The 14,393-nt window shown below is 37.2% G+C and overlaps 1 protein-coding gene across 1 annotated transcript; it reads right to left on the bottom strand.

Annotated features, from left to right (window-relative positions):
* Window positions 1–484: 484 nt before the first annotated feature.
* LOC131395351 (olfactory receptor 9G19-like) lies at window positions 485–1,420 on the bottom strand. The gene has a single exon (XM_058527263.1). The coding sequence runs from the start codon at window positions 1,418–1,420 to the stop codon at window positions 485–487; it is 936 nt and encodes a 311-aa protein (XP_058383246.1).
* Window positions 1,421–14,393: the final 12,973 nt, after the last annotated feature.

Genomic DNA, 14,393 nt, shown 5'->3' with positions numbered 1-14,393 from the left:
TAGAAGCTTTGGAGTCAGAAGTTCTGGATTTGCATTCCTATTTTCTCACCTATGAACTACATGATTTGAAGGAAGTCATTTAATGCATCTAAATGAGGCTATGATTCCATCACCAATTCTATTATTCCTGTTTATAGATTACAGTATTATACATATAAGCAACTTATAAACTATCAAGTGAAAATTAAAATAAAAAATAAGCTCCTCTCTTTCAACTTTCTAGAATCCCGGTAATTTTATAGACTTTATTTCAAGCTAGCAGGCATAGCAGTTTTTCCAAATGCCCCAGCCTCATTTACTTTAAAAACACATTCAAATACATTTGTGCCAACTTAAAAAAAAACAATACAGAGTAGTGTTTTAACATTATCCAAAGATGTTTTGTTTTCTTATTTTATGTATTTCGGAGAGGACAGTCTGATAACCATGACAGGGAGATAATCTGTGAAATAAAATATAGCCATTATTCACCAAACATTTTCATTTAATAAAACTTTGCTCTATCTAACATTTTCCTCAGGGCATTTTTAACATCTTTATTTCTTAAACTATAGATCAAAGGATTCAACATTGGAATCACCACCGTATAGAACACTGACACAACTTTATCCCTTTCCAGTGCATAGCTAGTACTTGGTCGGGAGTAAATGAAGAGAATTGAACCATAGTACAAGGTGACAGCTGTCAAGTGAGAGCCACAAGTGGAGAAGGCCTTGAGGCGGCCTTGGGTGGAGCAGATCTTCAAGATGGCAGCAATAATGAAGAAGTAGGAGGCAAGAATAAGCATGGCAGGCATGATGACATTGGAGGCAAGTATGAAATAAAGCACAGCCTTGTAGCTCTCCTTCACATCACAGGCCAACTTTACAAGGGGGGGCAGATCACAGAAGAAATCATCAATGATGTTCTTGCCACAGAAGCTCAGGGTAAATGTCTCAGTAGTGATGATGGTTGAATTAAGAAAGCCACCAATGTATGAAGTTGCAACAAAACTGGCACATAACCTTGCAGACATAGCCTGAGAATAAAGCAAGGGATTAGAGATGGCCACGTAGCGATCATAAGCCATGGCAGCCAACAGGTAACATTCACTATAGGCCAGACCAGCTGAGAAGAAGAATTGAGCTAGGCAGCCAGCAAAGGAAATACTTTTGTCATCAGAGATGCAGGTCATCAGGAGTTTGGGGGCATAGACAGAAGAATACCAGAGATCCAGGAATGATAGGTTTCCAATGAAGAAATACATGGGTGTGTGGAGCCGAGAATCAGTACAGATCAAAGAAACCAGGGTGATGTTCCCTAAGAGACTGATGACATAAATGACAAGGAAGATGAAAAAGAGCGCTCTCTGTAACCGTAAGTCTGCTGTGAACCCCAGAAGTATGAACTCTTTCACTTTGGTGGAATTTTTCTCATCCATTGATTTTTGGTTTTCGTGGTGCCTTTCTGTGAAAAGATTAATAAATAATGTCAGGATATGATTTAAGATATCGGTATATCAGCTTCCCTATCATTTGTCATTTTAATTGATTAAAAAACCCAATTAATGCTTTTACACCATAAATTGTGAGACATTTATGCTGAACTGGGTATCATCCTTGTGGATAACTGGGAAATTATGCTATGCTGCCTTGAGAGATGAGTTATTATGCACATAACATAGTGTGTGTCACCTTATATTCTTAAACTATTTTTTCTACTTTTTGGAGGGAGTGATTTGTGTATGTCTCTTCGGTTTGCATTTAGGGTGATTGGGAACCATGTGGAAGATATGAAGAAGATAATTTGAAAAGATGCACTGACTTCTCTTCTCTTCTCTTTGAATCTTTTTGTCTTTTTCTAGAGAATTACATGTGGAAGCACACCTATATTATTTTAACTACTTATTGGAATATCTTTGGAAGTGCATTCTAATGCAATTTCTTCAAAGGCAATAGTTATATTCTCGTCAACTTTTTATCCACAAAACCAAGAACACAGATTTGCACAAAGTTGAAAATGTATAACTTGAATAAAAGAATAGATTTACTTAGACAATAGGAATTTGAAACAATAGCTACCTGTATGATGTTCAATGTACCCTGAAAGGAAGTAATCACATTAATCAATGGATAATTGTGTTCACAATGGGGTTGAATTTCCTATAGAACCAAGATTTTAAAAAATGAAAGAAAGACACCAAAAAACTAAAGTGTCCAAACTGAATGAATTTGGGAAATATGGTAGGCTGAATAGTAACCCTCTATATACCCATGTTCTAATTCCTGATATCTCTGAATGTTACTTTATGTTGGAAAAGAGTTGTTAAATTAAGAATCTTGAGATGAGTAAATTATCAGGATGACCCCTAATGCAATCTCAAATATCCTTATATGATGGAGGCAGAGGGAGATTTGATTACAGATACCAGAGGATGAGGCAATGGAGACTCAGAAGCAGAGACTGGAGAGATACAACCACAGGGAATGCCAGCAGCCAGAAGAAGCCAGAGGAGGCAAGGAATGGATTCTCCACTGGAGCCTCTGGGTGGAGTGTTCTTGCCAACACCTTGATTTTGGTTCAGTGACATTGAGTTTGGATTTTCAACCTCCAGGACTATGAGGGAGCAAATTTCTGTTGTTTTAAGTCACCAAGTTTTTCGTAATTTGTTAGTACAAAAAGTTATGGACCTCAATCTCTAATCGTCTTCTTTTCCTTGAAGCTAGAAGGAGACGGAATTATTGCCAGAACTGAGGGAAGCACCCTCTCTGCTTCTTTATGTTACAACCTAGGGAGCCCCAAAAAGGGGACTAAATGATGATTGTCAGGGTTCTGAATTGTCAGGGGATGTAGTATTTCCGCTATTAGATCCAAGGCTTTAAAATCTCTTCTGCTGGGGGGAAAAACTTAATCTTGGTCATATGCTTAGCTATGGGCTTAAAATTGAGATAGAGAAATGAAGAATTGATCTCTTGGAACTGTATGTATTTGACGGTAAAAATCTATAATTGTTAACTGTAAAATAAATATTAATGCTATAGTTATTGTCAAAGTAGAAATTTTTCATAATAACCAAAAGAAGATTGGAATAATTGACCTTTCAACTCCCTTAGAATTTCAAGGCTGTCAGATGCTAAGGTCATTTTTAACAAAGCTTATTCCTGGAAGCAGCTTAAGACTGAGAACCAAGAGATCTGTGTTTGATCTTAGTCGACTGCTGCCAACTTTAAATAAAATTATAACCCCCAAAACTCTATTTTCTCACCTACTTTTCTTAGTTCAGTGGGACTCTATGAGATCACAGATGTGATTAAGCACTTTGAAAACTAGAAGTTAGAACTATGTATTGCATTCTCTATGATTTCATGATTTCTTCATCTCTGAAAAAATCTGTCCTTCTGATATATTTGATTTACCTCCCAAGGACTTCCAATTGTACTTATGCTTTTGACTCCCTAAGGTTTCATATGTTCTCACGCAGAAACTTCCCCTTCTTTAATACGTGGCTGTTACACAAGTTGGGAAATTACTGAGCTCGTTTGCAGAATTATAACCGGGAATGAAAATTGCAAGAGATATTTCTTGCCTAATATCTTCCCTCTACAGTTACTAAAAAGTAAAATAGGGGCCGGTCCAGTGGTGTAGTGGTTAGGTTTGTGTGCTTCACTTCAGCGGCCAGGGATTCACAGGTTCAGATCTCTGGTGCAGACCTACATGCTGCTTATCAGACCATGATGAGGCACAGATGTTAGCCAAGGGCCAATCTTCCTGACCAAAAATAATAATAATAATAACAATAATGATAAAATAAAATAAATTTGTGTGAATGTCTATGTATATGAATATGTATATCAAAGGTTTTACAAATAAAAAAGGATTGAAGGTATCTTGGTGTGAGACATAAGACATAGGTAAATAGCATGAATTAAGAACATGTGAAATGGAAAAACAAGCCATGGACATAAAATAGAGGCCAGGATAAACTTGCGGCTCACCAACCAGTCCAATCCACTGCTCTGTGCAGACCACAGATGTGACCGAAACTTCCTAGAAGCCCATATGTGCAATTAGTAGCACCCAAAAGAAAAGCAAATTAACCTAAAGGTTGGGTGATATATTACCATTCCTGATACTAACTTTGAAATCATTTCTCCCAAGGTTTCTGGTAAAGACAATGAAATAAAATGCATAATATATTGAGTGGTATTATTATATTTGTAGACACAGAAGAGTGTTTTTTTGAGTTACATTTACTTGCCATTAATTTGCAGACTTAAAGCTGGCTGCATGCTTTCTTAGACTGTAGGGACACTCAGACTCTTCTCCCCACGAAACATCTCTCCTCCCTACCTGCCATACATCTCCCTTTACCCCGGGGCCTTTTTAAAAGGGATATGCCCTTGGGAACGGTCACCTAAAAGGAGCTGAGCTCTCAGTGATCTCTGAATCTTCTCCGAGCATAATACACCTACCTTCCTGTCATTCAGTTTGATATGTTAATCAGATACTCCTTGAGTTATATGTTAATTATAAATGTACACTGTGATCTCAAAGATATATCGATATATCTATATCTCTATATTCCTTCTCTGAAGGAGCTCCTGTCCCATGCACTGCATAACATAGTATAAGAAACATTTTAAACTCATGAAAATATTGGCCTATGTTAATTTTCTATACTCTACCTACTCTAAGGACTAAGTTTTCCTGCAAGATATCAAAAGAGACAATGGTGGGCCACACACAACTACAGAGGGTTTATGAGAATGAAAACATCCATCAAGTACACCTTTAATTGCCTGTTTCACTGAAAGAGAAAATAAGGCCAGAAGAAAAGATATTTGGAGACATTTCAGCTTCCTTCATCAAATATAATTGTAGGAAGGAAAACTATTCTATCTCATAAAGCAGAATTACATTATGGTTTGATTATATTAAGAATTGTTTTGTCTTTTGTCCATGTTGTGATTTACTGAAGTGTTTCCTCTGGTTAGTTTAAAACAATACTTCATGAACAAAAAGAGTCACTTCATTGGAATTTCAACTCAAGTCCAGAATTTCTCACAATACCTTAGAATAAACTGTGTCTTCTTTTCACTCCACAGGAATCCTATTTCCAATGGTCACAATACTGGGAGGACATATAAGCCTGAACATCCCTTTGGGTTATGCTGCTAAAAGCACAGAGGATCTTCATGTGCTATTCTGGTGCCAAGTGACCAATTATAATGCTCAGCTATCTTTCTGGAAGGCAATAGGGAGAAGTCATGCATCATGAATATAATGGGTCTCATTAATCTGTAAAGCACTTTGGCTTTGTGAGTTTCATTCAGGTATTTTAGATAAAAGAGAAACGTGCAAAAAGAAATAACCAACAGGATAGTCTTCACACAGTAGATGCTGAAGGATTATTTGCAGTCCATAATGAAAGTGATAATAATAATGATAATAAAAAGACCTTAGGATTTTAGTGATGAAACATGTTAACTATCACTTAATAAAATGTGCTCATTTTACAAACAATGAATTGAGAGACAGAATTTGAGAAACTGAAGTTGAGAGACAGAACCCAAGTGATACAGTTAGAGGAAACTTTATCTCTACATCATCATGATTATATTTATTCATTTTATTCATTCATTCAATATATATATATTTATTATATATGTACACATATACATACAATATATACTATATATATACTCATTCAATATACTCATATATTCATTATATTTATTCATTCAAAGCATATTTATCACACAAAACCTAGGTACCCAGCACTGAATTAGAAGTTGGGGGAGATACAACAGGGAGGCAAGGTAAGGTCTTAGGTGAACTTAGTTGTTGTCAAGAGGCAAGCTCATGACAGAGATTGTCTATGAATGAACCCTAGGTCTACAACTCACTAGTTATGTGACCAAGAGCAGTGCACTTAAACTCACCAAGCCTCAGTTTTCCTAACTATAAAATGGAAATAACGTGTCTTCCTCATAAAGTTGTTGTGAAGATTGAATGAGATAACATATATAAAGTTTTTAACAAATATCAGTGAAAAAAATAAAAAAACATGCAAAAGCAAAAATAAAAATGAAATAAAGAGAGCGAGATACAGTGCCTGCTCTTGTGGAAGTTATGGCCTCATGGGGGAGGTAATCAAATGATTATATAAATTTATAACTATAAATTATGACTAGTATTGCAGAGTCATAATATTAAGGTGTCACAAGATTTTATTACATGATCTGACTTAGTGTGGGACCTTAGGGAAACTGTATCTGAGGAGGTTATATTTTACTGAGAACTGAATGACAATAGGAGGTCACTAGTCATAGTGAATGGTGACCGGCGGTGTGGCAGCTGCACAGAGGGCCGGGAGAGTAGTCTTCTGAGGTCACAGGATGTGAAAAGATCCCGGTGGAGAAAAAACACCATGGATTCCAGGAAGAGAAGGAAGCTCAGAGTGGCTGGACCCTGGAGAGATAAATACAGCCACACTGAATTAGGCAGGAAAGGTGGGCAAGTTCAGACAGCATAGGGACTGGGCGTCCATGTTAATGATTGAGAGTATATTCTAAGTGCACTGGCGAGCCTTTGATGGGTTTAATCAGATGCATGCTGTGGTCAACTAAAATTCAAATAAAATTCTCTTTACAACGTGAGAAATAGAAACGTGAAGGCAGAAAGGTTCAGATGACTATTTCGGAAAACCCATGCAATTACTGATAGCACTTGGACTGGGTGATAGCAATGGATTTGTTGGTCAATAGTTAGATCTGAGGGATATTTGAGAAGTAATATACATACAGGAGCCAGTGAGGAAAACTTTGAACACCAAAATATCTCTGATATTTCCTTGTCTTTGAAAATAGCCACTTTCCTCTCTCTCAGGGGGAAAAAAAATCTTTTAATGACTTTGTAAGGATGGTTATGTTGCAGGAAATCTCAATATCATCTCTGTTGCTACCCTCAACACCCCTGTTTGCTTCCAGGTCCAGGAGAGAGTTAGATCCAAGAACAACCCATATGAGGAGTAAAGGAACCGCTCTGGGAGGGCACATGTATACACCTGAGGTAGGATTGTGCTGATTGTCAGGGTCTGAGGATTTGTGGGAAATAGGTACTAAGGATATTGAACAAAGGAAAATAAACTAATAAATAACAAGCAGAGGCCTATAATCAATACAAATGAGATGCTAGACCATCCCTTACATCCTTTGTAAAGGAAGGAGTCAAAAAGATTAGAGAGACAAGTATGTTGGTGTAGATCAGTTATGTGCAACCTACTTAACCATCTACTAAACCTGTGGTTCTCAAATCTTTTGATCTCAGCTCCCTTTATACTATTGAGTGATGGGTACACAAAGAGTTTTTGTTTATGTGAGTTATGTATGTCAATACTTACCATTTCAGAAGTAAAAACAGAAATTCTCAATGTTTTTATTGGCTCATTTAAAATAATAATAAATACATTATATTTTAACATGAATAATAGATTAATAAATACAGATAACTATATTTCCATACCAAAAATATATAGTGGACAGAGTGACACTGCAATATATTTTTGCGATTTTTAAAAATCTCTAGCTTACACAAGACAGTTGAGTTCCTAGATGTGTTTCTGAATTCAGTGTATTGAGTTAATGTGGTTTTGGTTGAAGTATATGAAGAAAATTTAGCTTGAAACAGATATACAGTTGCAAAAGGGAAGACTACTCAACTACTCTTTTTGGTAACTGTAATACTCTCCTTTGGTAATATACCAAATCACAAGTAGTATTTTTAAGTTAATTTCAATGTGAAATATCAATCCAACATCTGTGATATCTCGGACTATTACGAATATAGCACTGAGATTGTGGTCCCCTTGACAGTATCTCAAGAACATCCAAAGTTCCCTAGACTACACTCTGAGAACCACTGCTCTAAACACATCCCTTGAAAGAGCCCAAAGGACGTTCGTGTATCACAGAAAAGGAAATGCATTAGTGAGAAGATCATTGAAAATCTTTGTGTGACTGTTTTCAATAGGCTAGAAATGACAGTCAGAGAGGCTGCCACAAAATCCGGTTTCTTGATTTCAAGGAAAATAAAAGACTCCTAGAGAGTTGCAACCAGGAGAAAGCATATAATCATTAGAGATCAGGTGGGTACGATTACTATAAAAGCCACAGGACTATTTTACAGTTGAGGTAATTGAAGAGTAGGAATAGTTATGAATGAATTGTGCCAGGTCACACAGAAAATGACTTTCAGAGAGAGAAAAATTTCAAATCCAGGTCTTTTCATCTCCCAAACACATTCTCTTAACTACTATAATATCCTCCATATCCATCAGGTACTTACTTATATGCCAGTCAGGAACAACTAATAAAAATGTCATCTGCCCTGCCCTCAAAGAAAGAATAGTCAAGTGGGAAAAACAAGCATCTCTCATTAAAAAAGTGCAATAAGTAAGGTGTATGAGATGTAATTATAGATTTATGTACAAGGTACAGTGATGGAGAAAATATGTGAGTGTTAGATATTGTTAAGGGAAATAAAGGAATTGTATACATGTCTAACAAATTTTATACAATGAAGGAGATATTTATTTCTGCTGAAAACTTGGTAAAAATTTACCAGTTGGTTGGAGCATGTGCCAGTTAATAAATTATTGCTGCTCAGCTTCAAATCCACTCTTATACTCTGCTCTAGGGTGCTTTAGCTGGGCCTCTGCAAACCACGTTCCTTCCTTGCCACTGGCCTCTTGATAGAGTCTACCTACGAAGGGTGCAGGGAAGCTGGAGAGATGGAAGAGGGATAAGAGACTAGCTCCTTTCTGTTTTTACTTCCTGTTCCTCTCAGTGTCACCCTAGAAATGCATCTCCACTCAGAGTTCAGCAATTTTGTTCCAGTAGGAGCATTTCATTTCAGTTTGCAGTTTTTCCTACGTTGATTGAACTGGGCTTGTTACATAATCTCAAAGATACCAGCCTGAGACACCTGGGTCCCAGCTCCAAGTGGCAGATAGGAAGGGAGGGCCCTCTGGACTTTGCTGAACAGAAACCCCTTCTCTGAGGTCTGAGTTTTAGCTTTGCAGGATCCCTCCTTCAACTATCTGAGTTTCAATAATTTCAACCTTTTCCCTTTGTGGCCGCAGCTCTAAATGCCATAGTTGCTTTCTGAAGTTGCTACTTCTGTTATACTTAAGTTTTTCCTTTTGGTCACTTCAGTTCTTCCATAACAGGTTATTAATTCTTTACATTTAAGTTTTCCCTGTTCAAATAATTGCTGTGCTTTCTGTCTCCTGGCTAGACCCTAGCTAATTCAAAGAGCATTTCTTCAAAAAGAAAACCATAAATGTAAAGACATGGAAGTAAAAAAAAAATTGATACATGAATGAATGAGTTATAATACAGTCCTTTTCCTCAAAATACTTAAAGTTTATCAGAGAGAGGAATATTTTTTAAAAGTCTGCCTCTCTTTTATAAAAGTGATGATGAGCACAGTCTGCTTTTTATTCCTCTGATTGGATACTGCATAATTTATATTTATTAAGCCCTAACTATGAGACACACACAGTAACAAGCACTCCTCATCTCATTTATTCCTCATGATATCCCATATCTATTATTACCTCTAATTTATAGGTGAGGAAACTATGGTTTAGGAAGATTAAATTACTTACCCATGATACCCAGAGGGTAAGAGGCAGAACCAGGAATTTAATTCAGGCACTCTATCTGCAAACACTACAAATAATAATAATAAAAAAAATCTTGCTGGAGATTGTTTTCATAATTTCAATAATAGTTTTTAGTGAAATATGAACAATTTTAAAAATGGGACTACAGGGGCCGGCCTGGTGGCACAAGCAGTTAAAGTGCATGCGCTCCACTGCAGCAGCCCGGGGTTCGCCAGTTTGGATCCCGGGCGCACACCGACACACCGCTTGGCAGCAACGCTGTGGCGGCGTCTCATATAAAGTAGAGGAAGATGGGCACAGATGTTAGCCCAGGGCCAGTCTCCCTCAGCAAAAAATGAGGAAGATTGGTAGATATTAGCACAGGGCTGATCTTCCTCACAAAAATAAAATAAAATAAATAAAAAATAAAAATGGGACTACATTTACTTTCACTTCCCCAACTAGGAGGAATGTTACTTGCAGGCAGATACTATATCAACCTTGCATCTGACAAATTGACTATTTGCATGAAGATAGCAGATCTTGTCTGGTTTTTCTCCAGAAATTTCTCTTGAATTTAGTTTTTCCTTCCAATTTTCAGTTTTTACAACCCTTGCAGAAGTAACCACAATGCATTATCTCGAAAATACGAACACCGTTGCTGTCACCCCCTCTGTACTTGGACAATTCTGCTGTCACTGGACTTCTGTTCACTGGTTTCTCCTGCTTGTAATCTATCCCTCACACAGCTTCTCTAATAATCCTCCAAAAAATTATCTAATATTGTTATCAGTGCATTAAAATAAATCATATCGATTCCCTATTTTCTACAGGATTGCATCAGGTATGTCTATGGGTTATCTTAAGCTAGGTACCTGTTTTAATTCTAGTTATTTTAGGGAATACAGGGAAAGACAGAAATCTGGGCCCATAAACTTAAAGAACCAAGGAGCCTCCTTGGACAACACTCAACAGTGGGAAAAAGGGGGTCTAATTGTGCAGACTTGATCCAAGGACAAGGGGGCAGAGGTGATTTGTAGAACACTATGGATTAAGTCATTATTATTCTGCCACAAAAAATAAGGAAATCCTGCTATTTGTGACAACATGGATAAACCTAGAGGACGTATTGCTAGGTGAAATGCTCCAGACTCAGAGAGAAAATTACCGTAGGATCTCACTTATATATGGAACCAAGAAAGTCAAACTCCTAGAAGCAGAGAGTAGAATGGTGGTTGCCAGGGGCTGGGCAGCAAGGGAAGTGGAAGATGTTGGTCTAAGGGAACAAACTTTCAGTTATAAGATGAATAAGTTCTGGGGATCTAATGTATAGCATGGTGACTATAGTTAATAATACTATATTGTAAACTTGAAACTTGCTAAGAGAGTAAATCTTAAGTGCTCTTATCACTCAAAAAATGGTAACTATGTGAAGTGATGGATGTGTTAATTAGCTTGGTTGTGATAATCATTTCATGATGTATATGTATATCAAAACATCACATACATCTTAAACATATACAATTTTTTGTTTGTCAATAAAAAAAGATTGCCTTTTGATGGAATACTCAAGGTTTCGTATCTGAGTCCTGGAAATAAAAGGAAGAAACAATACTAAGTCAGACAAAGTGCTGTATATTTGATTCTATGTAAAACCTGCAGGCCATCCTTATACTGTGACTTAGAGTGTATCAACATTCCAGGTGGGATTGGAGACCCCTTCCTCCATCCAAGCCTACCTGTGCTCCTCCACATAAGCTCACTCTTGAAGCACAGAATAGAGGAGGAATTAATGTAAGGCAAGAGGCAGAGAACGTCATGGAGCACCTAGGATTGCTAGGGATCACACAGAAATGAAAAAGGACAGAGCCACTCAGTCAACTGTGTCAGGCGCCAGGGGCCAGAGGCCAGTTTTTGGAAGGATGGGAAGAGGAAACAGGTTCATACTCACTGACTATGTTCTTCAATTTACTAGGACTCTTGCATGACAAGGGAGATTCAAAACAAAAATGATTGGACAGATTAAGGCTTTGTTGTTTGCACATCTATAAGTAGAAATTAAATGAGGTAAAAGTGTTATTGTTGTTGTTTGTGACCCTATTATAAATCACCTGCTTTTCTCAACAACCTAAGACCAATATGGTAACTTGATAAGATAATAGGTCAAGTTCCTAAGCAAGACACAGAAGGCTCGTAAATTATAGCTTTCCTCTGCAGCCACATCTGCTGATGGTGTTGTTGATGGTGCAGACCCTCAGGACTCTTGTGCTGTCATCTAGAAAAGCCTCCACCATGACCACCTCTTGTTAGATTTCTGCATGCTTTTCCTTGTGCTTGCAATGCTCTTGCACACTACTCCATCTGGCTTGCTTCTATTCATGCCACACAATTCAAGTCAAGAGTTAACCTAAAACATTTTACATTCTCCATGCCCCTGCACAAACAGAATTAATCACTCCTTCCCTTTGTACCAGGTGATCCCCAAACCAGTACACTCTGTATAAAGCACAGTTAAGTCCAAGAACTCAGGGTTCCCTCCACACTTGTCTCCCACTCTCAGATCCTAACAAAGGAATAGTTACAATTCTAAGTGCTTGGTAAATGCCAGGCACAGGGTTGAGCATGTTATGGCTGTTATCTCATTCAAACTTCAAACAGTTGAAAGAGATAAAACCTGTCTAGAAACACATAAAAACACAAAAAGTGTTCAAAGAAATGACAACTTAGAAAATGCTGAACACTCAAACATACCTCTTGGTTTCACAATAGATAACCTGATCAACAAAGAAGCCAATTTATTTGAGGGTCAGTATTTTGTTTATTTTTTAATGTTATCCTCTCACAATACAATTCAGACATAATGAAAATTGATGACAATGAAATTGTCATGTTAGATAAATGTTCAAACTGCAGATACATCTGTTGAGATCTGAAGATTTGACATGTGGCCATTTACCAATATGGATTACATTTTAATGCAGCTTCAAAGAGAATTGAGATGTACAATTTAAGAGAAACCTTTGAAAAAATTGGTGAAGTTCTCCAATGGATTTTGTGAAAATAACACTGTTTATGAATGAGCCATGAATAACCACAATGAAGTGTTGAAAATGTTACACCCCTTTCAATACTTAATTTCTTATTAGCTATATGTATGAACTGGTACATAGTTGAAATTCTGTGCAGCATTTCATGATCTTTGTTTTATTTTCCAAGATCTATTCCAATAAAACACTTTATTTTAATATACTAGAAAATGTTGGTTTTCTTTCCCATGTTAGTGTATTCACATCAAAAGACATTTTACTGGTATCTGTTTTCCTTAGATAATAAAGACTTTCTGTCTTTATTATTCTATTCTGTGAAGAGTTAACTTCTCTTCTGCACTTTGCACTTATGAAATAGCTTCATTTCTCAGGGAAGGAAGCTGGACAGAGAGTGTGACAAGTGATAAAGCCCTTTCTATCCTATTTTAGGGAGTCTGTATCTCTCTTGTCCGTACAGCCCTTGTTCATAGTTCATAGTTCACATATGAACCAGGTATGTGTGACCAAGGCCACATTTCTAGATACCTGTGCCCTGGTGATGCCCTTTGCCAAGAGCTCCTTTCTCAGCTCCATTCTAATGGTAGTAGAAGAAGACTTTCTCAGCGTTCATAGATGAGTGACTAAGTGAAATTATTTTTGACAAATTTTCCTTTTTTTATTTTCACAATGCTGATTTTAGATCAAATCAAAAATAGAATCAAATACAAATATTTCAGGCCCCATTTAGCCCACAGGCCAAATATTTATTGAACAGTTACTATAGACAATTTATCCAGTTATGTGCTAATCGCTAGAGATCCGACAGTGAATAACATAGAAAGAGTCCTTGTGATGCTTACTCAGGTTGTCATGACGACAGAGCAAAGCAATTGCTTAGTGTGATCATGAGAAGTTGCAAGATTTGCCCAAGACCATGAAGAGCGTTCGTGGCAGAGCCATTATAATCAGAACTCCTAGCAATACACTTTGGATGTCTTAGGTGCTCTAGAACTTGATCCTCTCCTCCCTTTTTCCCCCAAATGGCTTTCTCTACCTCTACTGGAGCAGGAGTTCTAAATTCCAGTCCATTGTTCACTAGGAAGAACATATATGGGCTTCAAAGGGTACAAGATTCACACACCCACCCCCGATCATGCTCAGGAGAAATCTTGTTTGCATGCTTATGTGTTCAAGAGGGTCTGTTAGATTCTCAGTAGGGTCCGTGGTTCAGAGGCATTGGGCTACAGGTTTCAGATTTCTATCCCTCAAAATGAAGGGCTTCTAGAGTGATGTTGACACTTCCTGAAACGGATTTTAGCAAAGGAATTTGGGCAACAAAGGGTAAACTAGATGAAATTTCCTTTAGAGTATCTTAGAACTCTGATCTTCTAGATTGGACTGCTGAAAAGAGTTGTCAGCCAAACATTAAAGTCAAGTCTCATTTTATCATTTTGAACATATCCAGAAGAAGAAGAAACTTAGATAAAATCTTGTGAAAACATTGCCAAGAAGAGGAAGTAAGCAAGAGTATACTGATGTTTTATATCACTGTTGTGACAAAAAAAAAATAAAGAGAGAGAGACAGAAGACACCCTCAATGAAGAATTACTGGTTTTCATATGAAAGAATTTCAAATCAGAGCAAACTGATTACAAATCGTAAGTGTGAATAACAGCATCAATGTAAGCAAACATTTGTAAGGTAATGATTTGTCCTTCTAT

Source organism: Diceros bicornis, chromosome 31, assembly GCF_020826845.1.
Source record: "Diceros bicornis minor isolate mBicDic1 chromosome 31, mDicBic1.mat.cur, whole genome shotgun sequence".
Taxonomy (NCBI): Eukaryota; Metazoa; Chordata; class Mammalia; order Perissodactyla; family Rhinocerotidae; genus Diceros; species Diceros bicornis.
Note: the sequence above shows the minus strand (reverse complement) of the source record. Positions and strands in the feature narration are given on the sequence as shown.